At 30.3% G+C, this 27,832-nt stretch overlaps 1 protein-coding gene and 1 long non-coding RNA gene across 2 annotated transcripts; both read left to right on the top strand.

Moving 5' to 3' along the window:
• Positions 1-2,012: 2,012 nt before the first annotated feature.
• On the top strand, positions 2,013-27,832 carry LOC117128589. The gene is made up of 3 exons (XR_004451957.1): positions 2,013-2,023; positions 3,297-3,301; positions 23,762-27,832. It is a non-coding gene; the product is annotated as an uncharacterized LOC117128589 (long non-coding RNA).
• LOC103838619 (protein DETOXIFICATION 48) lies at positions 7,626-18,250 on the top strand. Its single transcript, XM_009115072.3, has 2 exons — positions 7,626-16,287; positions 16,558-18,250. The coding sequence occupies exons 1-2, from the start codon at positions 16,126-16,128 to the stop codon at positions 17,992-17,994; spliced, it is 1,599 nt and encodes a 532-aa protein (XP_009113320.1). The 5' UTR covers positions 7,626-16,125; the 3' UTR covers positions 17,995-18,250.

Below are 27,832 nucleotides of genomic sequence, written 5' to 3'. Positions count from 1 at the left end.
ATTTTATGTATTTGTAATTTTATTTTATTTGTTTTTTAAGGGATGCTAATATTTTGGAATTAGAAAAAATAGGAGATTTAAAATTTATATCAGAATATTTATTAATTTTTAATTTTTATTATAACCTGCAAATATTAATTTTCAATCTAAATTTATGTTTAAATACTACTAATACACAATTTAGTATAAACAAAAATCTAAAACATAAAACAAATACCCGTCCGGTCGGGCGGGTCAAGTTCTAGTATACCTATTACAAACAGAACAACAAAGTTGGGTAGAAAATCATGTTTTCGTGTAACAATCATTTTAAAATAACATATCCTCTCTTATATATATATACACATTTTTTTCTTCTTTAGTTAAAAATGAAAACTTGAAGAAATCCTAGATAATCTTGTTCTTTGAAATATAATTATCATCTGAATAACCGACCAAGAAAAAAGTAGCATAATTAAATTTGTTATGAAAAAACGAATAATTTAAATTTAGTTTGAAAGTTGAAAAAAGAAATTCGATAAAACTTAAAAACGTAAAGAAACATTTTATATAACGGAACATATAGAGTATGAATAAACTAAATTGAAACATGTAATAGATTGTAACCTCAAACCGGGTTCTTCCCAAATACTCAATTCATACCATTATTGTTCGTTGAATGTAGGCAAATGGACATCACATCAATATATTTAAAGAAAGGTTCGCATATTAGGTGTGGCTTGATTAGTTTTCCAGAAATGTACATTGTATACCGCCAAAATTTTATAAAGTACGTCGCATAGCTACAAAAACTAAAGAACGCAAACATGCATTAGGAATAATAGTTTTGCATACCAAACATTCGTTCTTTTTTGTGCTCAATTCTAAACATTCGGTTTTCCAATCAGCAGAAAATAAAATAATTATTTGTTAGTTTCGATTGATAACGACGCTAATTATGGAAACTAATAATTGTGTTTGAATAAAATCATAGCGTTCTAATTGTTGTATAAAGAAAAACCTCAATGGATACTATTAGTAAAAAGTAAGGTTACAACTTACAATCATTGTAAAATTAAAAAAAAATGTTAATCTTAAATATTGGCCTTTTATGTTATAATATTTTTAATCATAAATATTTTAAATGCATCTGTTAATGATTATCAAATCAAGATTCAATTTTATACATTACAATTGGACACAAATAATAACTTAGTTAAAACGTATTTTCATTTGTCTTAAATGAGTAATTAGTCCGATCCGTAGCCATCGATTAGCCCTCGGATTATATGACCAAAAATTAAAGAGCAGAACCTCTTTGACATTTCATTTGGTATAGCGCCTCTATAAATATTGGACCGGCCCTTAATTCACTAATGAAAAGGTTGATATGCATTATTGTGCATCTATAATCTTTTGTTGTAACGTTTCATCTTTAAAGATAGAAAATGCATGAGATCTTTTTTATATCAATGTCACAACTGAAAATGTTTTCAAAATATCAATTTGTTTAAACGCAAAACGCTGCTTTAGTAGGAATCGCGTATGTACAACTTCAAAAATTAAAAAATAAGCTTTTGTAGTTGTCAGGAAACAAGGGATAGTGTTCCAATTTGGAACATCCAGCAGGCAAATAATGGAAATATTCGGTCATAACTTATCACAAAGAGTGGCAGCAAACACATATAGTGGATTCTGCGAATTTGCTCCATAAGCTTCTGGACAATGTTTTTTTTTGTTTTTTAGTTTCTTTTCTCTTTGTTTTTAATTCATTTTATACGTTTCTTTTCTATCACTTCCACTATTTTGACGTACACATATTTACTATTATTTATTAGACTGCACTTGTAATATTTCACCCTTTTGATAAGTCTTACACATTGCAGTTTGAATCATTTATTTTATTTTATTTTATTGTGGCTGCTTTGTGAAGCCGACAGAATCACTCTTCTGATTTCCACTATCAGAACATTTGTTCCTTATTAGAGATAAGGAGGAAAATATAATATAGAAATACGCATCCAAACTGACATGGCACTACGTGGTTACAACTCTCATAAGGCTTCTCTTTCACATTTTCTTAGACAAAAAAAAAACATCTTCTTAGACAACCGTTCAAATGTGGTATATGTCCAAGATCATACAAGAAGTATGACGAAATCTGTTTACTCAGTCTTAGCCCACTATAATATCGCTTTGGTATCTAACTTCAATTTTTAAAAAGCCACCAGATTGTTTCGATATATGAGAAATATTTTGAATGTTTTTCTCTTTTTTACACTGACCATTCCTTTAAAAAGGAATTGTAGTTATACATAAAGTTTTGTTTGTCACAATGGTCCAGGAGAAGAGTGGATAGAAAATAAGAAAATAGTGAAGATAGTTGATAAGGCAGCTTTTGTTTGTTTATTGTTTTGTTTCTTTATTATAGTTTCGTTGATTTTGTCTTGTATCCCAGTATGTTTTTGCCCCCAGAAGAAGAGGCAAATGAATTAGTCTATCTCTCACAGTGAAACAATTTTATTTCTGTTCACAATAAAATAATGGCTACTGGATTGCATTCTATCTCTCTCCACTTGTCTTTGTGTTAAATTATATATGACACTAACTACCTACTTGGAATGCATATCTCCACGTAAAAGTTATCCTTTTCTAATTGCTGTACTATTGTTATGAGGACTTACATTTTTATTGGTCTAGGTGTTTACGGTACCACATGTATTTTAGCACTTGGGTTGAGACATGAATCTATACACTATATGAACTGTCCGATTCTATGGAAATTCTAGCATTATCTACCTTATGTTAAATTCATATAGTGTACAGATTCATGTAAGCAACCAATAAAAGATAGCTAAACTCAGAAAACACAACCATTCAAAAAAAATAACATTTCCAACGTTAGTGAAATGGTTTTCAAACTGAACCAAAAGCATTACCTGCAAGAGAATATGACCTGCAAAAACAAACAGAGTACAGCTTATTCCAATTGTGGAGCTCTAATCGAGACCATAAATGTAAAGTAATGCCACTTGTAGTTTGCTGATCACCCTAAATTACATTATAAGTGTTTGAACGCATTTAATTATCATACTTTATCTTTAATACTCTTTAAGATGTTTTAAAAGAAGAGTAGATAGCCAACAATTTATATATCATATAGCGTTGTCGTATATCACCTTTACGTAATATAAAGTCACCATATTATTCATGTCTTTTTTTCCCTGTAAAACCATGACTAAGAAAATATATTTTCATCTCCATGACATAGATAATTTCTATTTCACCCATTATGGACTAAAAGTACTAGAGTCTAGGTTAAGTATTACCTTGATATTTCCAAACCGTGGTTAAATGTTGGCTGTGCAAGCTTAAAACTCCATGGCAAGTACTAAGTACTAACAATATAAGAAACAAGAAGAAAACCAACGTATTTATATATTTTACACGGCATATAATTTAATTAAAACGATATTAAATATTTATATATATATATATATATATATATATATATATATATATATATATATATTTAATTTGATATATATTAAATGATACTTCATATCTTATCATTTTATGGTCAATTGTATTTTTTATAATAAAAAAATTTAAAACAATTATTCATAAAATTTTCATTGTAAGACTTTCAACACTTTAGTAATTTATTGTCGTTTCAAAAAATTTAAAATATAACATATAAGAAAAAATATAAATATTTTATTATATGGTTAATGTGATTGTTTAAATTTTTTAATAATATAAATTAAACAAAAAGGATGGAGGATACAAATTTTATTATCAAATTTTTATTATTCAAAATTATTAATTCATATATATGTTAATCATATTAGGTAATTCTGCAACTTTTATTAAATGAAAGAATGGTGAATATTTTTTATGCATTACTAATAAATTTCATATTTAATTTAATAAAAAATATAATATATATTTATATGGACCAACCTATTTTTCTAAAGATTCTGAAAATTATTCTGGTGATGACATGTGGCTACATTTAAAATTTTTAATGGTCCTCAATTATTATATAAGGGATTTTTACATATTTTTATTTATTTTATATTTATTTACGTATTATAAAATAATAAATATATTGAATAATTAGCGAGTAAATATTATGTATAAAATTAAACTGGAGTAAGCACGTAAATCAAAGTAAATAAATCAAAGCAATCAGTTTATTTATTTTATATGATATATATTAAATTTTAATGATATTGACATAAGTATATAGTTTATTTAATATGAAAATTTAATTGAAGATTTCTAGTTCCTACTCATATAACTTTATTGTGAATTTTTAATAGTTTTAATAATTTATAATCGTTTTAAAAGATTCAATGTAAATTTGAAAATTAAAATATTCAGGTCTCAATGCATTTTCAATGTAAACTTCGATATTAAAATATTTATATATTTTTACACGGCATATAGTTTAATTTAAAAGATATCAAACAAATATATATATATATATATATATAATTTGAATATCTATTAAATGATACTTCATATATATTCATATGATTTTATGATCATTTGTATCTTTTAATAGTTCACAAAACTTTTATTGTAAGATTTTTAATAGTTTTAGCAATTTATAGTCGATTTAAAGAAAATTAAAATATAACATATAAGAAAAAAATGTATTTTTTATTATATGGTTAATATGATTGTTTAATTTTTTTAATAATATAAATTAAACATAAAGAATGGTGGATACAAATTTTATCATCAAATCTTTTTTATTCAAAATCATTAGTTGTCATATATATGTTAATAATATTATGTAATTCTTTAGCTTTTATTTACTAGTGAATATTTTTTTATATATTACTAGCCAGTTTCATAGTTAATTTAATAAAAATATAATATATACTTTGATAGACCAATTTATTTTTTTTAAGAATTCTGAAAACCATTATGGTGATGATATGTGCATATATTTAAAGGTTGTAATGCTCTTTAATTAATATATAAGAGATTTTTCTGTAGATAAATTCCGACTTCTCTTTTACTGCGTTCTCCTAGTGGTGTGAATTTTGCGATAGCCGTCCAACGCATAACTTGTAACCATGTGTGCAATTATAAACTCAATAATGGCTCATTTTCATAAACAATTCGTTTTTCATACATAAAATAATCAGTTTAGTATTTTTCACTCAAATAAGCTTAGGAATAAAAATCAGACATGCTCCACAGATCTTATATCTAGAATCAAATAAAGTAACAGTGAGAGATTTTAGAATCTATTCGAATCCAGATTATGGATACATAAAAAAACATATCATATAATTAACCACCACCATTAAGAATCTCTATGGTATAGATAGATAACAATAACATAATAGTTAACTAATTCTTCTTTTTCGTTTTCTGATGAAGATGTCTTTTGTTGATTAATTAAATGTTGTTGCTATTAACGTGCTATATTAGAACAATAGAGCTCGTCGGCTCGTCCTATGTTCCTAACCCAACTATTATATAATGATATCTAGAACTATACATATGAAAGCTATGCGACACATCATGACACTTATTAAAAATTATTTATGCGCAAAGGACACTAAAATAACGGACTACAGTCCAATGAATGAAACAACACCGAAGATTATGTTTTTATTTGCTTTGTTCAAAAGAACACGGAACATTATGTTCTTTGTTTTGTTCTCTTTTAACCTCAAAAGTCCGACCAAACCACTTCTTAATTCTTGAAACGTTTGGAAGATATACATAATTTTGCCATGTAATGTTTCTTGTGGCCAAACATAACAGAAAACTCAAACTCTGAGGCTTTTACCAGTACTTGTTCGAAAATTGGATATACTGTTTCGATTATCTTGTAGCATAGTTAGGTTTAATGGACATGAGAACTATGTAGCATCCACACCAAGGGTTCAAATCTTTCTTGTTTAAGGCACCACAGTAATATGAAATCAGCCCCTTTGGATTTTTACCTAACACGAAGATAGTAACATTGTTCTTTCTTTTAATGTCTTTTTGATCACCTTGCGATCTTTAAATCTTAAGTAACGAAAGAGAAAATATTGTATCAATGGGACCAGAAAGATAGTAAATGAGAGAAGCATGTCTTGTTGTATTATGTGTTATGCTCGCCACTTGAATGTTTCTTGAAGACAAGAAGAGAGTGGATTTTGTTCACATCGATTTTGTTGCTCACTACTCAACGAAAAATTGCAGTGTTTTTTGCCTGTCAGCACGAGACAGGCAGCACTTCCCAAACCTTTTACTATAATGACCCTTGTCCCTTTCCCTCATTGGAACTTCTCTGTCATACTAGATAGAAAAAGGATCTTTCATATTTCCAAAAGCATTCGTACCGTTATACAACGAGGGGCATAAGCATGAGATTTTTTCGTTTCTTTTAATAATGGTTCATCTATGTTCTTATAAATTTTCGAAGAATTCCAAGAAAAGGTGGGTGTGTATCAAACTAGCTTTACTCTAGCCTCTAGGATATGTGATTTATTAAAAACCGTTGTTAACATCAAGGAATAAATAACTAAAACATATGACAAAACCATATGTTATTTCTGGATATATATTTGTCTTGACGGGTCTTTGCATGAGACGGGAATGTCTGTTTCCAGCTGAAATATATAGAGTTGGATTTCCCCCACTAGAGGAATAAGGAATTTACTTTAAGAAAGCTTCCAATCTGTTGAGTTTCAACACAATGAAAGAGTTACTTCGAGCTGACAAGAGGATATAAAGGGGGTTCTTTTCCAAAAAAAGCTTTGATGCCTAAGCCATACATCAATAAACGATTAAGTATATTAACTCCGAAAATGAGTATGGGTTGTTATATGAGGAGTCCCGTCTGAGGATCAGGACTCTCATCTGTTGGAGGAGTGCAGTTAGAATTCTACTCTGACCGCCCATTCAAATATCATCTATGTTTAGAACCACATTAAGCGTTAGCCAGGGCGGTCGATCAGGATCCAGCAAGATAATAAAAAATGAAGACTAATCGGTGTTTTGTAATCTTATATATTAAAACAGAAGTCACAACTTTGATTCATGTGTGATTTTTTTTTAAATGGACCAAATGGACCTATTACTAGAAAGTCATGTTCCATTTAATCTCTAATTTTATCATTTAAATTTTGGCTTACCAGAAATTTTTATTGGACTATCAATAATTGGATTTAAATAATAGATGATCTATTAGATTTATAGATAGTATAAATTAAATAGATTTTAATTTAATATTGTAATACTATACCTCCATATGTTAATTATTTAAATATTTGTCGATGTTAACTTTTAAAATTATAAAGATTTTTTTTTAAATAACAAAAATCATATTATCTAATAATGATTAATATTTACTACTTTAAACCAATGAATTTTTTTTTAAACTATATAGTTTATTTTAAAAATTAAAAAAAACTAAATATTTAATTAATTACTCGATAATATAAATCTATGAAGCGAAAAGTTTAATTTTTAAATTTTTTTCTAAATTTGTGAAATGTTACAATATCTTTAAATATGACAATAAAATAATATTTTACTAATCTTTATAGATATAGTTACGATTCTAATAAAGAAATAATAATCCAAAAAAATATATATAGAAGAAGATACAAACTTGTGAAAATTTAAAACAATCTATTCAATGAAAAAAATATACTGTAAACTTATTATGTTTTAAAAATTGATAGACACATATGATATTTTGAGCTTTTATATTTTTGTTTTTGTTGATTTTTTTTCTTCTTGTGTTGGGATTGCTCTTTGAAGCTTTAGTCTATGGATCACTTCTGGTGGAACAGAAAGAACGTGATTGTACTTATGAATTATGTAGTAGACTTTTAAGTGAATAACACATTGTAATTTTATTCCTCCTGCTGAAAGGGCTTTCCAAAGTAAGTTTGATATCATTTACTTTTCCGCTTATACTATATTTTGCAATTATCTAAATATTTTTATAACAGGTTCACACAGATCCAAAAACTTTGTTTTCGTTGTATCCACATCGTGTTTTTGACCCTTGATTGGTCAGGTTTTAACCCGATTATCTAACCGCAAGTGCATAGTAAAGTATACAGTAGTAATACGGGACTAAATCCACAAAGACCGATGACCACATGTAGAACAGCAGACAAGTTACTAGCTAAAAAGAGACTGTTCGCTTAGTTTTCAGTTTTTTTTAATTCAAATAAGCAAGAACAAAAAGTAATTAAAACGAGTTTGTAAACAATTATAACAAATTTTGTGGAAAATGAAAATTTTCAGGGATCTCTCTTCAGTAATGGTCATGCAACAAAAGGATAGGAAAACAAAGTGCAGCAACATCTCGAACTCAAAATCACAATATTAGAGTTAACCTACTTCCGTAGAGCTAACACTATGCCCAGAATCCTAAATACTAGCTTCCACTGTATTTCATATTAAAAAAAGAAAAGCTTTAGGTTCAGTTTTGATTAGTTCACAAGGCGCAATAACATCAACTTTTGTTGGTTACTGAAACCTTGCTCATTTATATCGGGAATTCAAATAACATTTTGGTGCGATGAAATTCCTAAAACCAGAGGCTATGTGATGAAACAAGTCTCAGCCTTAAGTACATCAGCAGACAAAGATCCATAATCATAAATCCTTATTCAATTTTTTTTTAGATCAATACCTATGAGAACCTCTTAACCCAACGAGGAGACACTACTCACTCATAATCAGACAATAACAAAATGAAATCAGAAAAGAAAACATCATATTATTGTATTGAAAATGAGATAAGGGTTAAGAAGATCTTCTCCAAATTAGTACAAGAAGATTCATCTTCCAAAAGTCTACAAAATGATTTAGGTACATCACAAAACTCTAAGAAATTACCCTTGGTCTCTCTCTGGCGTCAGGAACTAAGAACAGATAAAAAGTACTGAATAAAATCGGTTTTTAGGTTTTTACGTCTTCAAAAAGCGTCTCTTCACTAAAAAGGAAAGTTGCTTCGCTATGCCACCGATCGATCTATCCATGTGATACGGATCGATCGATCATTGCCATGGGTCGGACGATCTCTTGTTTACGGAACGTTCAATTTCTTTTACATTCGATCGATCAATCCAAAGATGCCAGCTGATCGATCGATCCAAAGATGCCAGATCCATCGACAAGGATCAGGTTATTAACACATTCGACCAGTGATCTATTTTTGCTTCAAATTCACTTCCTAAAAACGTTATTTCCTGTCAAGCTAACCTGTAATCTATAATATCACTGAAAAACAAAAGAAGTCGAAAAAACTAAAATACCTTGAAATCCGATCATTTTTTGCAAAATTGAGTTTAAACTTTAAACTAATAAAAACACAACACACCAACCGTTTTCCCAACAGTCAGTCAGAGGAGCAAATGAGTTCTCATGTGAGAAGGCCGGTTATCAACTGATCTACCTCGAGTATGCTCACCTGAAAGGAAACTCTGACTGGCGAGGTGGAATACCTTTGGAACGTGAATGGTCGATATTGCGGTAACATTTAAATAATGACTAAAATTTTAAATCATATTATATATTTTATTAATGATTATTTACAAGTGTTCAAATACTTGCACTAAAATTTTCATCTTTAAAATAAAAATTCTCACAAACAAACTAAAGTTTTTGTTTTTGCCGATCATTACAATTAGCTGATATGTTTAAAAATTTCATCTTTAAAGAAAAAGTTCTCACAAACAAACTAAAGTTTTTGTTTTTGCCGATCATTACAATTAGCTGGTATGTTGTTTTCTGCATAATTTCATTTCATATATACATCACAACTATTAATAAAATTTGATTCGAGATTTATGCTACAGTTTCATCAAACATGCAATTTTAAATAGATTCTCTTTTCCTTTAGTAAGAATTAAGTCGACGACAAAAACGAAAAAAAGATTGATGCCATTTTTAATGCCCTTTTACTTAGCAAAATTTCGATATTTGAGTAGTATTAAATCTTATCTTGTTTGACTAAGAAAACCTAAGTCAAACCGTAAGTATATAGGGAAAAAGCATTATCTTCTCGGCTAGTGTATGGACTCAGGACTTATGGAGTAATCTTGACTCTTAACTAGTGATTTATCTGTTTTTCATAATTATATCTACTCCTCAAAATAAAGGATTAAATAGAACCGACTTACGCTTCTTAATGTTTTGGCGGTATTTAAAAATAATAACTAAAGTAAATCAAAAAGGTAAATTTATCCCATATCTTTCTCTCTACACTTATAATTCTGCCAAAGTAGGCTTTGATTTCGATCTTAGCAAATCAAAACTCAAACATCTTGTAAATTTTTTTGTGTTTTGTTTTCGATTTAATTTAACATTTAATTAAAAAAAGATCTCTGCCTTGCCATGGCTGGAGCCAAAGTGAAACCAATCGGTAGTATATTATATGAGGTCATATTTCGTCATGTCAGTAAGTCCTTTTTCAATACAAAAACAGCATACAATAACATATTCGCATAGGAGATATAACATTTTATTATATAGTCTTAATATTCTTAATATATTTTGTGATCTGTTGAAACAGCAATAATTTTTTTTCTTCTAATTATTCTTTATTTGATAAATAGTATTTGAAATAACTCCTAAAACATTTTAAGGAGAAATGAGAGGTTTTTCTCCATATCCTTATATCCGAGAGATTAAGTTATTCATTTTCTATTCAAGATACTTTCCCAGCCACAATATATATTTAAACTTATAACCATTTTAAAAATTTATCATGTAATTAGTTTAGATGTTTAAAACTAAAGTCCTTAAATTCTTGTAAATTATGTTTACAGTTTTAAGAAATTCATATTTATTTGCCCTCTTCCTCGACATAAACTTTCTTCATAATAATCTATACTCATCCTTTATCCATGACAGGAAAAACTCTATACAATTTGTATTCCCTAAAGTTGTAACTTTTGGTATCTATTTATTTAACCAGTTATAATATATTTTTTATAAAATACTAGTTACAATTATGTTATTTTCAACCAAATATCAAAATTAAACTATGATAGTTTTTATTATGTAACACAATAAATTAGTTCTATAATATATTTTCTGAATTTTAATTTTAAGGTTGAACAGTTGAAGAAAAGGAAAAATTAATCTCCTTACGAGAACATGAAAGAATGAGCACTTGCACCTTTTCTATTTCCATATCATCACTAATTAAATAACCATTGGTTAGTTTTTTTTTGTCAACAAGCATTGGTTAGTTTTATTATACCAATGAACCTTAGATACACCAAACATATATATATATATATATATATATATATTTTGTCATCAACTTATACAGATTCAGAAAGACTTTGTAAACCAAACGGGGTGATATATATCCATGTGGACGACAAAAAACAGTTGCACCCTAGCATTACGGGCTAGACTATAATCCGCCATTGAATTTTGTATCCTTGGAATATGGATGATTTGTGCTTGGAAGAAACTCTCTTTCAGGACCTTGATATCTTCCAAATAATTTGCAAAAGCTGGTCATTCTTCTGGTGTCGAAACCATCTTCACCAATTGAGAACAATCCGTTGCAAACGTAACATGGAATTGACGTAAATTTCTCATGCATTCCATTGCCCGGAATAGCACTTCCATTTCTGCATGAAGAGGAGAAAGGCTAACCAAACATTCCTCGCCCTCAACAGTCCAGTAAATCCTTCTAGAGTGCTGAGCCAAACTTGTCCAGAAAAACTATCGCTCTCTTTTCAAGAACCATATGTGAAACACCATCGTCCTGGAATTGACGGCAGAGAAGTAACCGCAACTTGTGGTACTGTCCTTTGCTCATTCAAAATTTGTGCCTCAGCCCATAATGTTGACTCTGTTTCTGCCAATTTAAGCGTATCCATGGGATCAATATCCAAATTACTGAAAACTTTATTATTACGACATTTCTATATGTACCATAGAATCCAAGAAAACTGATGATCCTCTATATGTGGTAGAACTCTCCAGAAGAGATGATCCATGTGTGTGAATAGAGAACTTGTTGGAAAGATTTCTGGATTTGATGGTATCTTCGAGAGAGTCCAAACCTGAAGTGCTGGAGGACATTCAAAAACACATGGTTTACCGATTCTTCATGAGCTCCACATCTTGCACAACAAATATCCCCTTGAATCCATCTCCCTTGTAGATTCTTCTTAACTGTGATACACCATGTTACTAGTTGCCATAGAAAATGTTTTAACTTTGGTGGGCACCGTATTTTCCAACAAAAGGCCTTCAAGACGTCAACTGTGGGGCCTATCAAAAGTGGTGGTCTTACCCTATCTGGGTAAATCCGTTCCACCTAATATCCTGATTTAACTGTATATTTCTCACTTTTTGTAAAGTGACATCCATCCCTATCCATCCTCTGAATCCTACTCAGTGGTATACTTTCTATAAGTTTCACATCCTGTGGGTCCACCAAAACCCGAATTGCCTGTGAGTTCCAAGTGCACGAAGTAAAGTCAATGAGAGAGTCCACTGTAAGGTCCGGGTATAAATTGTGTTGATTTTTATTGGCTGGTCTCCGGCAAGTGGTTGGGAGTCATGGATCATTCCATGCAGATATAGAAGAACATGATCCCACTCTTTTGATTAGTCATTTGCTTACCAGAGATCTAGTAGATACAATACTTCGCCAGCCATATGATGGAGAATATGAACGAATCGGTTCCAGGGGTGAAGCATTCCTGTAATACCGACCTTTAAAAACTCTAGCAAATAATGTGTTTGGCTTCTCTATTAGATGTCAAACCTGTTTACCAAGCATCGCTGTATTAAAATCAGTGATATCTTTAAACCCCAGACCTCCTTCGTCTTTATCGACACATATTTTGTCCCATGATTTCCAGTGCATGCCTCTCGTGCTTCCCCCTGAACTCCACCAAAATTGTGCAAATTTCTAATATTGATTTAAAATAGAAAGACAAAACTCATTATAAAAACGTGTTACATGACTGGAAACATTTAAGGAGCTAAAAGTTAAAACTACTGTGATGTTAGATCAAATATTTACCAGTTAAATCAATATAATAAATTTATTGAAAATAAAATTAGTTTTTTGTATAATATTTGGTGTTGAAAATATTCAAAACATGTTGAATAAGAAAAAAATATAGAATACCAAAGTCACATACCATTCTCTAAATTTTTGATATTTTTATATTCTTCTAATTGTTTGAAACAAATAATTGTACTATAAATTAAATAATATATTTTTAATTCTCATATGAAAATTTATTATTTTTAATTATCTAAAATAAAGATTATTGTTTATTTTTATTAAAAATATTGTTATATATAAAATTTAAATGTTGTTGAATGATGAGTTGGAAGAAAGAAAATATGATGTAGAGCGTTAAAAAAATGAAAAAAATAGTGTTAAATTTTGAAACCGTAGTGAATGATAAGTTTTTCTTGTTTGCTAGTTGAAAGCCATAATTTTAAAAGATTTTGAATATTTGTTTAGTGACTATACAATTGCTATATGATTTTTTGTATTTTAGCTTTACATGTATTGTATTTGTACTACGTACAACCTATTTTCCAATAGATAACTATTCTTCCAAGTATCCTAGTTCAACCACGCTTATCTCCAAAATTCTTAATTGATAAATAACCGAAAAAAAAAAACTTACTGACATAAATAACCAAATTAATTTTCAATAACCTTCCAACATATATATATTAAAAATCGGAACCTTGCAATCACTTGCATCCAAGAAAGCCACTCATGTTACTGTAAACCTACATAGAACTCTATCGTACTAGTCTTGGTTCGATTCCGATACTACTTATAAAAGTCATATAAACTCTTCATGTGTGTTTACGGCCTCGTCTTGCGGTTGGACGCATTAATTTTAAGAAGTTTGAAACACTTCATATTATCTTTTTTTTCATGCTTTGGATTTAGTCCAGGGTATGACAAACCACTTTTGATATGTAATCCATTCTTTCACTGATCTAATTTTAAGCCTGTTTAATTTTGAAGTTTCACTGATCTACTTTAAGCCTGTTTAATTTTGAAGTAGTGTAAAATTAATAGCGAGATCCTCCTTTACGTGCAACCAAATCATACTCCCGAAGTGTTATATTGTTGGTAATGTTTTTCGCTGAATAAATTAATTCATCATCATTAAGTGTTAAAAAACTTACAAGACATTCTAAGATTGAAGGATTAGAGTTTTATTTTATTTATATTATATTAGATGATGTCCCGCACCTTGTACGGATTAATATATCTATATATCTAAAAAAATTTAATTCTAATGTTTATTTTTATAAAAAATAATAATTAAAGTAGATAAAACATTTAATTTATATTATCAATTACAAAACTTCAATATTCATATTGGTAATCAATGTATTAAATTATGTTATTTTGTTTCATATTTTTATTTATGTGATGTAGATTTTGGATCAAAATATTTTATATGGTAATAATTAAATAAAGAAATTTGTATTTGAAATTAAACACATATTGTATTTAGACTGAAAAGAAATCATGTGGTACTGAACGGATTATAAAAAATCACATAAAACATCAACAAAAATGATTGTATAGGAGTGTTCAATCCAGTAAAAACCAAACCATTTAAAACCGAACCAAATAGAAATAAAGAAAATAGTCTAGGTTTGCTATTACCGAATAAACCAAATGGATATTATTTTTAAGAAACTGAAGTATATGGACATGGTTCAGTATATTAAGCGATCAAACTGAATAAACCACATAAACCGACTAATTCAGATATATTAGCATACTTATATATAAATTTAATAATAATCTATATTTAATCAATATTTCCAATAAAAATTAGAGAACTGAGTATAATATTAGTTATTAAAATCATAAACTAAATATAAGATAAAATTAATGATGATATTATCGGTAGATATTTTTAATAACTTAATATCAGTTGTTAATATCTATTTAATTAAATATCCTAAATATCATGATAATTAATATTAAAATATTTTAAAAAATAATAGAATATATATCAGTAGAATATGTTAATGTTTATTAATTATCTTAAATATCATGATAAATATATAGATATCAAAATAAAATTTTAAATAATAATATTAATTAAACTAATGACTTATCTTAAAATTATGGAAAATATGACAAGTAAGCATATTAACTAAAATTATTGAGAAGATGATAATTCAGCAAATTTACTTCTCAAATAATGTATATATAGAGTAGAATCTCTATAAATTAATACTCAATAAATTAATAATCTCTATAAATTAATAAATTTCGCGAGTCCCAACTTGGACCGGTTTAAAATTTGATACAAATCGATAAAATAATAAGATAATATTTTCTAGAAAATTCTATATAAATATATGGTCCCATTCAAATTATGAATTAATAAATTATATATATATACATATTTTATATAAGTAATAACCTATTATTATATGTTTGTTGTATATTCACAGTGGACCTATCTTTATATTTTCTTAACACTTATATATTTTTGATGAGATTTTGTAATATTCTATTTAAAGCCACATTTAAGTTATATGCAATATATATTTTATACATCATATAATATAATAAAATTAATATAAATGTTTAATTTCAAATAATAATAATTAATGTCTATACAGTAAAAATAAATATTTTTTCATCTTAGAATAAATATATATAAAAATAAGAAATCTAAATAAGAAAACTTTTGTAAATTAATATCTCTATAAATTAATAAAATTTTAAAATCCCAATATTATTAATTTATAGAAGTTCTAGTGGATATAGTTCCTTATCATACATATTGTTTTTGTCCCTATTGTCCTTTTCCAGTCGACACACGATTTTTTAAGTCAAAGGAAACAAAAAAAATCCCACTAAGATTAGAAAGAAAATGATTTTATGTTAAAAAGAAATCAAAACTATTGTAGAGCCACATGTCGAGATAACATCAATTTCTGCAACTATAAATAGAACGTTTTATCCTCCAAAAAGCCCAACCAATAACCACATTAAAAAAAAAAAGTTCCACTCTGTTTCTTTTTCATTTGCATAAATCATTTTGCCTCCAAAAGGCTTCTGGGCTCTGTCTCTTTGTCTCTTTTACCTCTACTCCGCTCAAAACAATTTTACTTGCCTCAACAAACATGTGTAATTTAACACCATCTTCTTCCTCTTCCTTACTATCATCTCCCAAAGAAAAAAACAATTTCTCAAAACTCGAAACCTGTGATGCAGACCATCCCCATTATTCCGACTTTACCGATGACGGTTCCCGAGACCTTAATAGATGGCCAACTTTTCTCGAGGTATACTAACTCTTTTCATTAAAAAATAAAAAGTAAAATTCATTAAAAATAAAAATTATACTACTCTTTTTTCTCAAAACTCCATTCATCGTTTGGAACTTTTTTCCAGAGGTTTTTTATTCGACTATAAAAATTAACGATTAACTATATGGTTAAAAAGTAAATAAATCATTACCTAAAAAATATAAAAGTTCGGTTTGATTAAAATATCTACAGACGTGGACGGTTCTTGTTCTTGACTTGCTTTTGTCTTTGATGATTTGGCGGCAGGGCTTAGAGGAAGTGAAAGCGATCGGAAGAATCTCAGGGCCGACGGCAATGACCGGACTTCTTATGTACTCAAGAGCAATGATATCGATGCTGTTCCTTGGCTACCTCGGCGAACTTGAGTTAGCCGGAGGATCTCTCTCCATCGGCTTTGCCAATATCACCGGCTACTCCGTCATCTCCGGCTTGTCCATGGGGATGGAGCCAATCTGCGGGCAAGCTTACGGTGCTAAACAAATGAAGCTTTTAGGACTAACCCTTCAAAGAACCGTCCTCCTCCTCCTCTCGTGCTCGGTCCCCATCTCCTTCTCTTGGCTCAATATGAGGCAAATCCTCTTGTGGTGTGGCCAAGACGAAGAGATCTCTTCCGTTGCGCAAAAGTTCCTTCTCTTCGCCATCCCTGACCTCTTCCTCCTCTCTCTGCTTCACCCTCTTCGTGTTTACCTCCGAACACAGAACATTACATTGCCCGTGACTTACTCCACGGCCGTCTCCGTCCTCCTTCACGTTCCGTTGAACTTTCTTTTTGTGGTGAAGCTCGAGATGGGAGTCGCGGGAGTCGCTATTGCTATGGTCTTAACCAATCTCAACCTCGTAGTCCTCTTATCTTCTTTTGTATATTTCACAAGCGTGCATAGTGATACATGGGTCCCACTTACTGTGGACTCTCTTAAAGGTTGGTCGTCTTTGCTCTCGCTTGCAATACCCACTTGTGTATCCGTTTGTTTGGAATGGTGGTGGTACGAGTTCATGATCATTTTGTGTGGACTTTTGGTTAACCCAAGAGCCACCGTTGCTTCCATGGGAATCTTGATCCAAACAACAGCTTTAGTCTACGTCTTCCCATCCTCTCTCAGCCTCGGCGTATCCACAAGAATCAGCAACGAGCTTGGGGCTAAACGCCCGGCGAAGGCTCGTGTATCCATGATAATTTCCCTCTTCTGCGCGACCGCCTTAGGCCTAATGGCAATGGTGTTCACCGTGCTTGTTAGGCACCGATGGGGACGCTTGTTCACCACGGATGTAGAGATTCTTGAGCTGACTTCAATTGCATTGCCCATCGTGGGTTTATGTGAACTCGGGAACTGTCCTCAAACGACCGGTTGTGGTGTTTTGAGAGGCTGTGCAAGACCAACACTCGGTGCCAACATAAACTTGGGTTCGTTTTACTTTGTGGGCATGCCGGTGGCTATTCTCTTAGGGTTCTTTTTCAAACTAGGATTTCCAGGTCTCTGGTTTGGCTTGCTTGCAGCTCAAGCGACATGTGCTTCTCTCATGCTGTTTGCACTCTTGAGAACAGATTGGGCAGTCCAAGCAGAGAGGGCTGAAGAACTGACGTCAAAAACACCGGGAAAAACTCCTCCTCTCCTCCCAATCGCCAAGACTAAGAGCAGGTCTCCACCAGATACAGATGATATGATGAGAACCATGTTGGTTTAGATTGATATCTATTCTTTGGAGTCATTTGCCTTCAATGTTGACGTACAAATATTCTTGTCAAACATCATTTTTGGAGTTTATATTACTCCTTAACTTTTACTCTTTTTTTAACATAAGAACCACTTTGTTTTGTGGGCTTTATTGGTGTTTCATTTTATCTATGGTTGTATGGATGTAATAGTTTCTAGATTTGACTTTACCAGTTTGTACTATATTTGTTTCCTTCTGCAATAACAACTCATTCGGATTAGCTTTATCTTAGTACGTTTTGTAGTAGAAGATCGATATTTAATTGGCTTTGATTAGCTTTATTTTCGTGATGACAAAAAAAAAAGAAAGGCTTTATTTTCGTACGTTAAGCTACGAATATAATAAAATGAAAAATTAAACTCCACTACATACATCTTCAAAACTACGGCATTAGAGCATCTCTAATGGAGTAATCCTTTTATTTTTTGTTCATCACTCCATTTCTCACTCCATTTTCTTAATTTTGGAGTAAAATATGGAGTGGGGTTGGAGATGCCCTTAGAGCGTGTCGTCCAACTTATTAAGTTTCTTACAGTGGGTATTTACATGAATAAATAATATATTTTAATTATCTGTTTTAATTTTTATGTTCAAATGAAATATAAATGGACAAGAAAGTAATACACATAGGGGAAGAAATTTCAGATAGGTTTCTAATAAATCCGTAAATCAAATACTTTCTTTCTTTTCTTTCCACTTTTTTTTTATAATTTAAATTTTGACAAAAACTCCTACAAAAATCTGTTATTGGAGGTGGTCTTACAATCTTGAGGAAACCATTATTAAGAGTATTTTTATCCTTAAGAAACTGTGAAGATTTCTGAAAAGATAAAAAATAAAAATATTCTTGATTAGGAAATTATTTTAGTTTTTTACTAATTATACCACTAATTAATTATATGTGTTATTTGAGTATCTCATAGTAAGTATTTGAAAACTTTCAAACGAGAAACCGATGAAAACTTTTCCTTTTTTTCTTACTTTTATTTACTTTTAGTTACACTTTTTTTTTTACTTTTTATTATTTTTATTTAGTTTTAATTATGATTATATCTTGCAAGAAGTTTAGTTGGAGAAGCTCTAACATATATTGATATCAGTAAAAACTGTAAGCAAAAAATACAGTCGGAATAACTTCCGATAAAGTAAAAAGCCTCGAATATTTTCCAAAAAAATTAGTTTTTGCCAATTGTATTTATTCTTTTATTGTGGAAACTTTGCTGATTTAACAATCAATTCTTTTCTTAAGGACAGGCAAGATGCATCTTTATTTTTTAAACTTTTTGGTTTGTTCCATGTTCCATAAAAGGAAATATATTCACAACCAAAAATGGGAAAAATCCCTTTAAACTCTATCATATTCTTTGTCTCGAGCCATCAGATTCGATGCGTTTAAAATTTCAATTGCGTTCACATTATTTGATTTTGTTTGCTTCTTTAATCAGAGAGAAGCATCTTTTTTCCTCCTTGACACAAAACTATCCGCTCTTTTCTTTTCTTGGGACCAGAACATGAATTTATACGAACTACCCAGGCTCAAACAATGTGGCCAAAGAATAAAACGATAATATGACATGTAACTAAAATAAAACTGAGTGGAATTAATAGTGCGTCTACGTGTCGACACTATGAATTATCTTTGATATTTCTTTTTGCATATACTTAAAAGAAATAAAATGAAGTTAAACCACAACTGAGTTCCATTGGCTCGCTAAAAAATTCATCGAGTTTCATTGGCCATCTATGAAAAAGTTTGTATATCACTGGCACGAAAGAAAAGACAATTTGTATTATATACTTTGCGCGTTATTTACACGTGAATAATTTTTTTTTTATCTTTTTGCTAAACACTATGCTGTCAATCATACTCTTTAATGTTTACATTTGAAACCAATGTTTTGTTGAATGTAAGTTATATCTTATTGCCGACAAACATGGAAAACTACCCCTAAGTCGAACATGTGAGTATTACTTATGCGGCTGGTGACATTTCTTCTGCTTAATAAGTTCTGAATATTTGACCTACGATCCTTTTATCCCGAAACCAGTTTTGATAACCGATGCTAAGACGTAAATCATTCGAGTTAAGTATCAGAACAAGGACTCAGCATTCTCTCAAATGTATGATATCCACAAGAGCTAGTGAGCTACGTATGTTGGTTCTGTGGCACATGTTTTGTACCTCATTGATCCAAAAAGTGATATATACATGTGTACTCAAATGTAGTATACAATATAAATGGAGTAAATACATCAATCACATGTTCTGACCGTCTTTGTTTGGATCAAACCTTTAACTGTAGCCACATGCAGCATTACATATATGTAAATATAATACGCAATATATAAAGACAAGAGAGTTGTAAACAAATTTGTGTTCAAATAAAAATTGATTTGAAAGATGCCAAGTCTATAAATCTAGCGTGTGGTAAAGCTCGAGTTTGGAGGAGAAAGAGAGTAAGAGTGCCGTAAAGCCTATCTTAGGCAGGCAGGGTCCCCCACGCGGAGACATAAAACGTTTACCTTTATTTCCTGTAAATAATATTACCACTACAATCCATTTTATCATTTATTTTCTTTTTTTTTCTTGAAAGAATTTTCTTTTCTTTTTAACATCGTCTAGTTTATCAACTTCTTCTTCATGAAATATGAATCTTAATTAGTTTTAATAGAAGCTCCATTAGTTTATGAAATGGTTAATTAATGTTTCTACACCACAAATATTGAGGTTTAATTCTTAGAAGATATAAATTATACGGTTCAGTTCTGCAAATCATGATTTTTTATAGAACATACTCCATCTGTTCTTAAAAGATTCATGTTTTGGAAAAATAATTTGTTTCAAAAAGATGTATGTTTTATGTTTTCTATGAGAAAATTGCAAACTTTAAGAAAATTAATTGGTTTTATTAGATTATTATTGGCTAAAAGTTGTTGAAAACTGAAAACTACAAAAAACGATAAATTTAATATAGTGATTTAATTTGTTTTCTTAATATGCGTGAAACACTAAAAAGTCTATCTTTTAGGAACGGAGGGAGTATATAATTGTTCGTTAATTTTTTTTGTAGTTTTTAAATAATATTTAATATATCAAACAAAAATGGTTTTTATGAAATATAATATTTATATGTCAACAAAAATATCAGTTTACATAAATACTTTTAGATCAAATTGTTTAGTGTTGTTATTGTAGAGCAAGGCTTAACTTATACAAACAGAGCAGATTTTGACTATTCTATTTATTGATCTGGATCCGAGTGATGTTCATCCATCGGGCTAGCACTTCGTCCTTGGTCTCTTGCTTGAAAAGCGGGTTAGTTGAGGTTTAGTCGACTTAAGATTTGCTTGTGAATCATGATAGCATAACTGATGAACAATACATAATAAACTTAAGGTTTTAGATTGTGCACAAAAAGGTTTTAGATAAAAAAATGGATTTAGCAAAGAGATAATAATAAAATGTGGTAGCTAATATGTTTCATATTTCAGATCGAGAGGTTTTTTACAAGAACATAGAATTGTAAGAACAAAATAATTATGCGTTTAATGTCCCCATTGTTCCCATTACTCTATTATTGGATGCATTAACCGTTATTAATTTGGATGTTTTTAGGCGTATGGAATTTGAATGGTTTAGTTTGAATAATCTTGAAATAACCAAAATATCAAACTGAACTAGACCTAACTTATCCTGGCTATCAACTAGTTCTCAGTCTTATTATCAAATCGAACCAAAAAAAAAAACGAACTGGAATTTCATATATACTCAGAATTGTTTCTATATCTGTATACAATATATCCAAAATCTTAAGAAACTGAATTGAATATCCGCACGTCAAGACCTAGTTGCAGTGTTAATTTCTTATTTAATTTTGGTAAATCTTCATATTAAACCCAACAAGCTAGACCTAGTTGCAATGTTAATTTATTATATAATTTTGCTAAAATCGTTATATTAAACCTAACGAGCTCCATAACATGTGATTTTCTTGGGAATTATTACACTAAAAAATCAAACCCATAACCCTTTTAATTGGAATCAGATTTCAGCAAGTTTTAATTTCTCAATTAAAACTCGATCCTTGCTACCATGGCGCCTCAAAGACCAGTAACAGACGAAAATACAATGACATTCTCTGAACACTGTAAACATTCATCCTAAGGCTTCAAGATGCTTAACAACAGTCGGCGGAAAATGCCTTATTACCACTGTCTTACAAAATCAACATGATCTCTATCTAGATCCTCGAGATGTTCTGCAGCCCGTCAGTTTTCCCCCAAAACTGCGCTCACGAGGAAGAACATGAGGATGAAGATTTAGTGGAAAATTTTGTTCCGGTTGATGAACAACATCAACGACAAGCTAAATATGTTTTACGATCATGATTAGCAATATGAAAGTAGGTTCTACATGCGAACAATAGAGAATAAAGATATTGGAAGGTGAGATGTTTGAAAATCGGAGGAAGATGATGATGCTCAACAGCAGATCTGAGGATTTAAATCAGATTCTCTCGATGGGACAACCAACTAAGGTGAATTGGAGACTATGATATCTAGGAGGAGAAAGGGACTCTCAAGTACATTAGAAGGGGTTGGCACAATTTGTGCGGATGAGCAGATATAAAAGTTAAGGCAAGGAAGTATGATAGAAATTAAGGTTTACAGCGGGAAGTTGTAAGTTATAATCCATCGAAGCACCAACATTAAGGTCATACATGAGGCTCTGGAGAATGATTGTGCATGTAACACCAAGATAAATACGGATTGGTGTATTAACAACTATGTCTGATGAAACAAAAACAACATGAAATGTGATGTTAGTTTTGTAGAAAGGTTGGACACAAGATTGATGACTGGTTTTCTTGTAAGAACAGCAGAAACAGAGCTGGTAGATGAAAAAGGGCTTCACTGAACCAAATAAGGTTAAAAGGAGTTATAGACAACTTTGCCTTGCTTGATGGAACTCTGTCCGAGTTGGTTTTGACCAAATTCAAAGAACATAAAGTCTAGAGCTTGGAAAATATTTTATTGTGGACCTTATTCAATGTAAAAAGATATCAGTATGCATCAATAAGTTTACAATGTGATCATTCAAAAAGTGATTGATTTCCCGGTCTTTTCTTGTAGAATTATTATTGTATCTAAGCATACCTTTAAAAATTCACCCAGGGACTATAACAACGAGTACATTATGTATTTCATATGGAGAAGTGATACACTAAAATTGACTCTTTGTCTAGTATCAACTTAACAGTGGTTGTTGTAATATTTTAAATTCAATTACAGAGGACCAGATTAAATTTTTATGGGATCAATATCAAGCTAAAACATTCGATGATTTTAAACTAAAGGAAAACATGACAAGCAAGTAAACAGGGTTGGATTGGGGTTTTCAGATTATGAAGAGTGCTAGCCTAGGGTGGTTTGATCAAGTGTCAAAAAAGTGTGAGCCAAACATTTATTCAAAGCACGAGTCTAGAACTCGGAACACATAACTAGATCAATCCACTCTCGTGGTATCTCACCTTTTATCGATCGATCTTAATACGTAAACTGTCGTTTGGACCGAGATGCGATGACAAGCATTAGCGATCAGATCCGATTAGTTCGTAAAACACCCCAACATCTACTTTCACTGGCTAGGGAAGTGATGTTCATTCAAGTTATGTCGATCAACCTATTACATGTTTAATGTATAAGTTAAGCCTAGGTTCATGCTTTAAGTTATCAGTTTAATGCAAGCTTTAATAACAACAATGAATGAAGGCAATCGATTTATAACTTATGTATTTCTAGCTCATGGATCTAACATCCTAACTACATAGACTAAGCAAGCCGACTAGTCAGCAAAGAAACACATAGATCAATAAAGAAAGCATGGAATACAATTGCAATAGATAATAAGAAATAGGGTTCAAGGAATTTTTCTCTAAATCGAGAGAGTGGTCTTTTTCCTTACAAGGTATCGAGTAGCAAATCGCAACAATGGAAAATTCAAGAGTCTGGTTTCTTTAAAAAATTAGCATAGAAAACAAAGGAGAAGAGAAAAAGAATATATATTAGAGTCGCTGGCAGCGGCTCAGAGGAAAATATGGGATCAGTAGGATAAATCCTAAAATATCTTGAAAGTTTACATAAAAATCTCCAGCGACGGAGCAACTGCTCCAGGTATAATCATCCACTTTGGTACTCTTTTCGGCTGCTCTGCATGAAAATTTCTAATTTGTACTCTTTTCCGCATGCACCATTCCAAAAGCCTCTCAACCTACTGAGGACCTGAAATGATTCGTAAAGGATTAGAATGATTCGATAAAGACTTGAAAACACTTTAGAAAACATATATTTAATGTGTCAAAACATAATATAAAAAGACATAGAAGGATATGGTGGTTGAGATGAAGAAATAAATCAGGTCATGAAAAAAATTTAGTCAAGAAGTATGTCAAAGAATGCATTAGAGTATGATGCAGTACTCTTAAGTAATATATTCCGCTGCCACACATAATGTATCATGATTACACATGAGCAGACAAGTGTGTCTATAAAGTAAGTTTTGACATCTAAGTTATGTTTTAACTTGCATGTTCTTGATTGTATAATATTTCATCTGAATGCTTGATTTATGGATTTATTTTGTTTATTTATATTTGTATGTGTATTATGGTATGTTGCTAAGAGTTTGTTTGTCCGACTTCTATTAGTTGTTAATAGATTCCAAATCCGACATATTATTTTAGCTATTGGAATGATGTTTGTAGTGTTAACCACATAACACGTAATAGTTTAGGAATGTTATCATGTGAATCTCGATATATTATTTTTGTCCAGATTTATAGCTATACGGTGGTCTATCTTGCGGACGTGACAATTATTATTATTTTTTTGATTAATCAGGAGGTGATCCGGCGGTCGTGGCTAACTGACTAATCCCTCTGAGCCTGGAACCAGCCTGCGTCTGTACCTTCAAGGGGCCTAAGTTATTCCATGACCAGAGCGTATTAAACCCGGATTCGTATTGGAGCTTTTTGCTCCTTCAAGACCACTAGGTCAATTTGAGCTGGTTAAAATAAGTGAAAAAGGAAAAAAACGTGACAATTATTTTTCCTTTTTAAAATCTACCTGAACCCATAGTCATTACTGATCATCGCGGGTGTGATGATAATTTTCCATCCACTAGATGTCATTTTACATATTAATTTTTATGTTTTATACAGTATTTTGTAAGACTTTACACACATGTATGCTCTTTGGCTATAATTATCATAAACTGTCAACTAAAACTTTATATAGTTCTTGAATTTTCACACATTCTAACAACTTTATTATTATACATGAGGTTTCTTGCTCTACCGACCCTCTTTCACCATAAGCATGCCCCATAATATATATATATATATATATATAAACGATAAATCTTTTAAATAGATTTTTAAAAAATTATCTACTAAATAGCGATTAAAAAAATTAAATGATCAAAATATGTTTTATTAGAAAGGCAATGATAATTTTATCTATATTTTTATTTTTATTTTAATTATTAAGGAAAATCTTATGATTATTTAGGAAAGTCTTTCTAAACTCAAGTTTAAGAAGATGTCATATAGATTCAAGGTCCTTATAATTTTTTATAAAGAAAAATCATTTCGAACCAAAATCAAAAATAAATTTTGAAGAGAAAATTTTGTAAAAGAATAAAATTTCTAAAACAAAATTCAAACTTTTGTTGAAAATAAAATTTTACATTTTTATAGATTATTTAAATATTTATGTATCTATAGAAAATGGATATAAACTTATTTTTGTTGTTTTGATCATTGAGTTCTAGTTTGAGAATAGTAATTTGTTTTCAGGCTGAGGCCATTTTTAATATAAAAAATAGGATAATGATTAAATATTTCTAAGAAAATTAACTCATTGGCTGTCCCAGGTGAATCACCGATGGTTACACTTTTTCTTACTCGCTTTGAGTTGTTCGTCATTATTTTATTGAAATACCAAAAAAAGTCAATAAAAAGAGCCCAAAAGGGAAACTAAATAATTAATTTATCACTTATCAAGATAAGAAAAGAAGGCCACTCCTTTGACACCCGCATTAAAATGTATATCATGATAAGTTGATAACAATGGCAAGTTTGTATTCGTTGTACACAAAAAACTCAAACTTACCCGAAAAAATTATTAAACTAACTACAATATGAACATGAAAAGTATAGCACAAAGGCACTTTCAAAGTTCTAACTTCCTTTGGAACTCTTTTATTTAATAATTATTATTAGACACAAATATGGTTTATACAATTAACATCATAGACTATCATGCCGCGTACTAACGTCCTTGTAGAATAAAAGAATTCTGATTTTCTCTTCAATTTTTGATTATGGCTTTGAGAACTACATATACTTGTATACTAATACTATATCTTTTGAAATTCAAAACTATATATACTTATGTTATGAAAAAATGATTAATGAACAAAAAAAATTTCAAAAAGTAATGGTCAAGTTTCGAAGAAAAACAAATTAATGATTGACAGACACAAAAAGTAATAAAATGCATATTTATTTCCTTTTCTCTGGTCGGCAAGATTGAGTTGATTTAGGTTTCGCTTTTGAGAAGATGATAAAGAACATGTAAACTAACAAAACCATTATAAAAAGAGCTAAGTAAACATTTTATTAGTGTATTAGTTTCGTTATGTTTTTGTTTATTTAACAGTTATGTTTTGAATTGTGCACTACAACCCTTTGTTTATGTTAGTAGCGTGGGTGTACTTAATTACACAATATTGGACATACGTTAAAACGATAATTTCATTATGACATTCTGCATTCAACCAAAAACTTTCAGAGGAACAAAGAAACACGTAATAAACTTTCATCGCAGTTTCAGATTATGGACCAAAACCTTAACTATACATTTGCCAAATGGATGTGCTTTCGGTAACGTCTTTGATTTTTTGTTTTGACAACGTCGCTGATGGTTTGGTCAAAGACACAATTTTGTTACATTTTCTAATTAATTGGTATCAAAACATGATCTATTGTCTTGTGTTTATCCGAAATTGATCTACACAAAAAGATACCACGTTAGTCAATATTTTAAATTTATCAACATAGTGCATATGTAAGCTTCTTGAACTGTTTTGGTCAAATCTTTTTCTATTTTATGTAAACGTTACAAATCAAAACACTCACTCCAGGATAACTATCATCCGAGAGCGAGTATGTTTAAACATTAAATATAATTAAGCAAACATTCTCATGGATGGATAATGAAATTGAAATACACATATATAATCAATACCAAAGTCCATGCTATTTCTGACAAAGTGACAACCAAAGTTGAGAGACAGATATAATCAATATAAAGTTATTTTGTCTTCGCACACAAAATTTGGATTTTTGACTCATTCTTCGATAATAGTTATTGTTGAGGATTCAAGAGACGTAGAATTTGTTTGTTCTTTGTAGCTTTGATAATATTTGTTTCAGATTCACATACTTATTAACGTAATATGTAGCCTTGAGTTCGGTAGCACTGAAATAAATACTACGAGTATTTATATGGAAAGTCACTATGTGAATTAACTAGAAAAGATGGAGAAAAAGATATTCGCTTTCAAGAATGTCTGACAAATGTTGACTAATCCACTGTACAACATAGCATACAGTCTTATAAGCAAGCAAAAGTCGTCAAAGACCATAGCACTCGTGCAACCTATTTCACATCTATTAGTTTTGGGCAGTCTATTTTTTTTATAAGAAAGTATTATACTTTCAAACAACCTATTACGCAACCATCA

Source organism: Brassica rapa, chromosome A09 (assembly GCF_000309985.2).
Source record: "Brassica rapa cultivar Chiifu-401-42 chromosome A09, CAAS_Brap_v3.01, whole genome shotgun sequence".
In the NCBI taxonomy this organism is placed as follows: domain Eukaryota; kingdom Viridiplantae; phylum Streptophyta; class Magnoliopsida; order Brassicales; family Brassicaceae; genus Brassica; species Brassica rapa.
The sequence above is the reverse complement of the archived record's forward strand: the minus strand, read 5'-3'. Positions and strand labels throughout refer to the sequence as shown.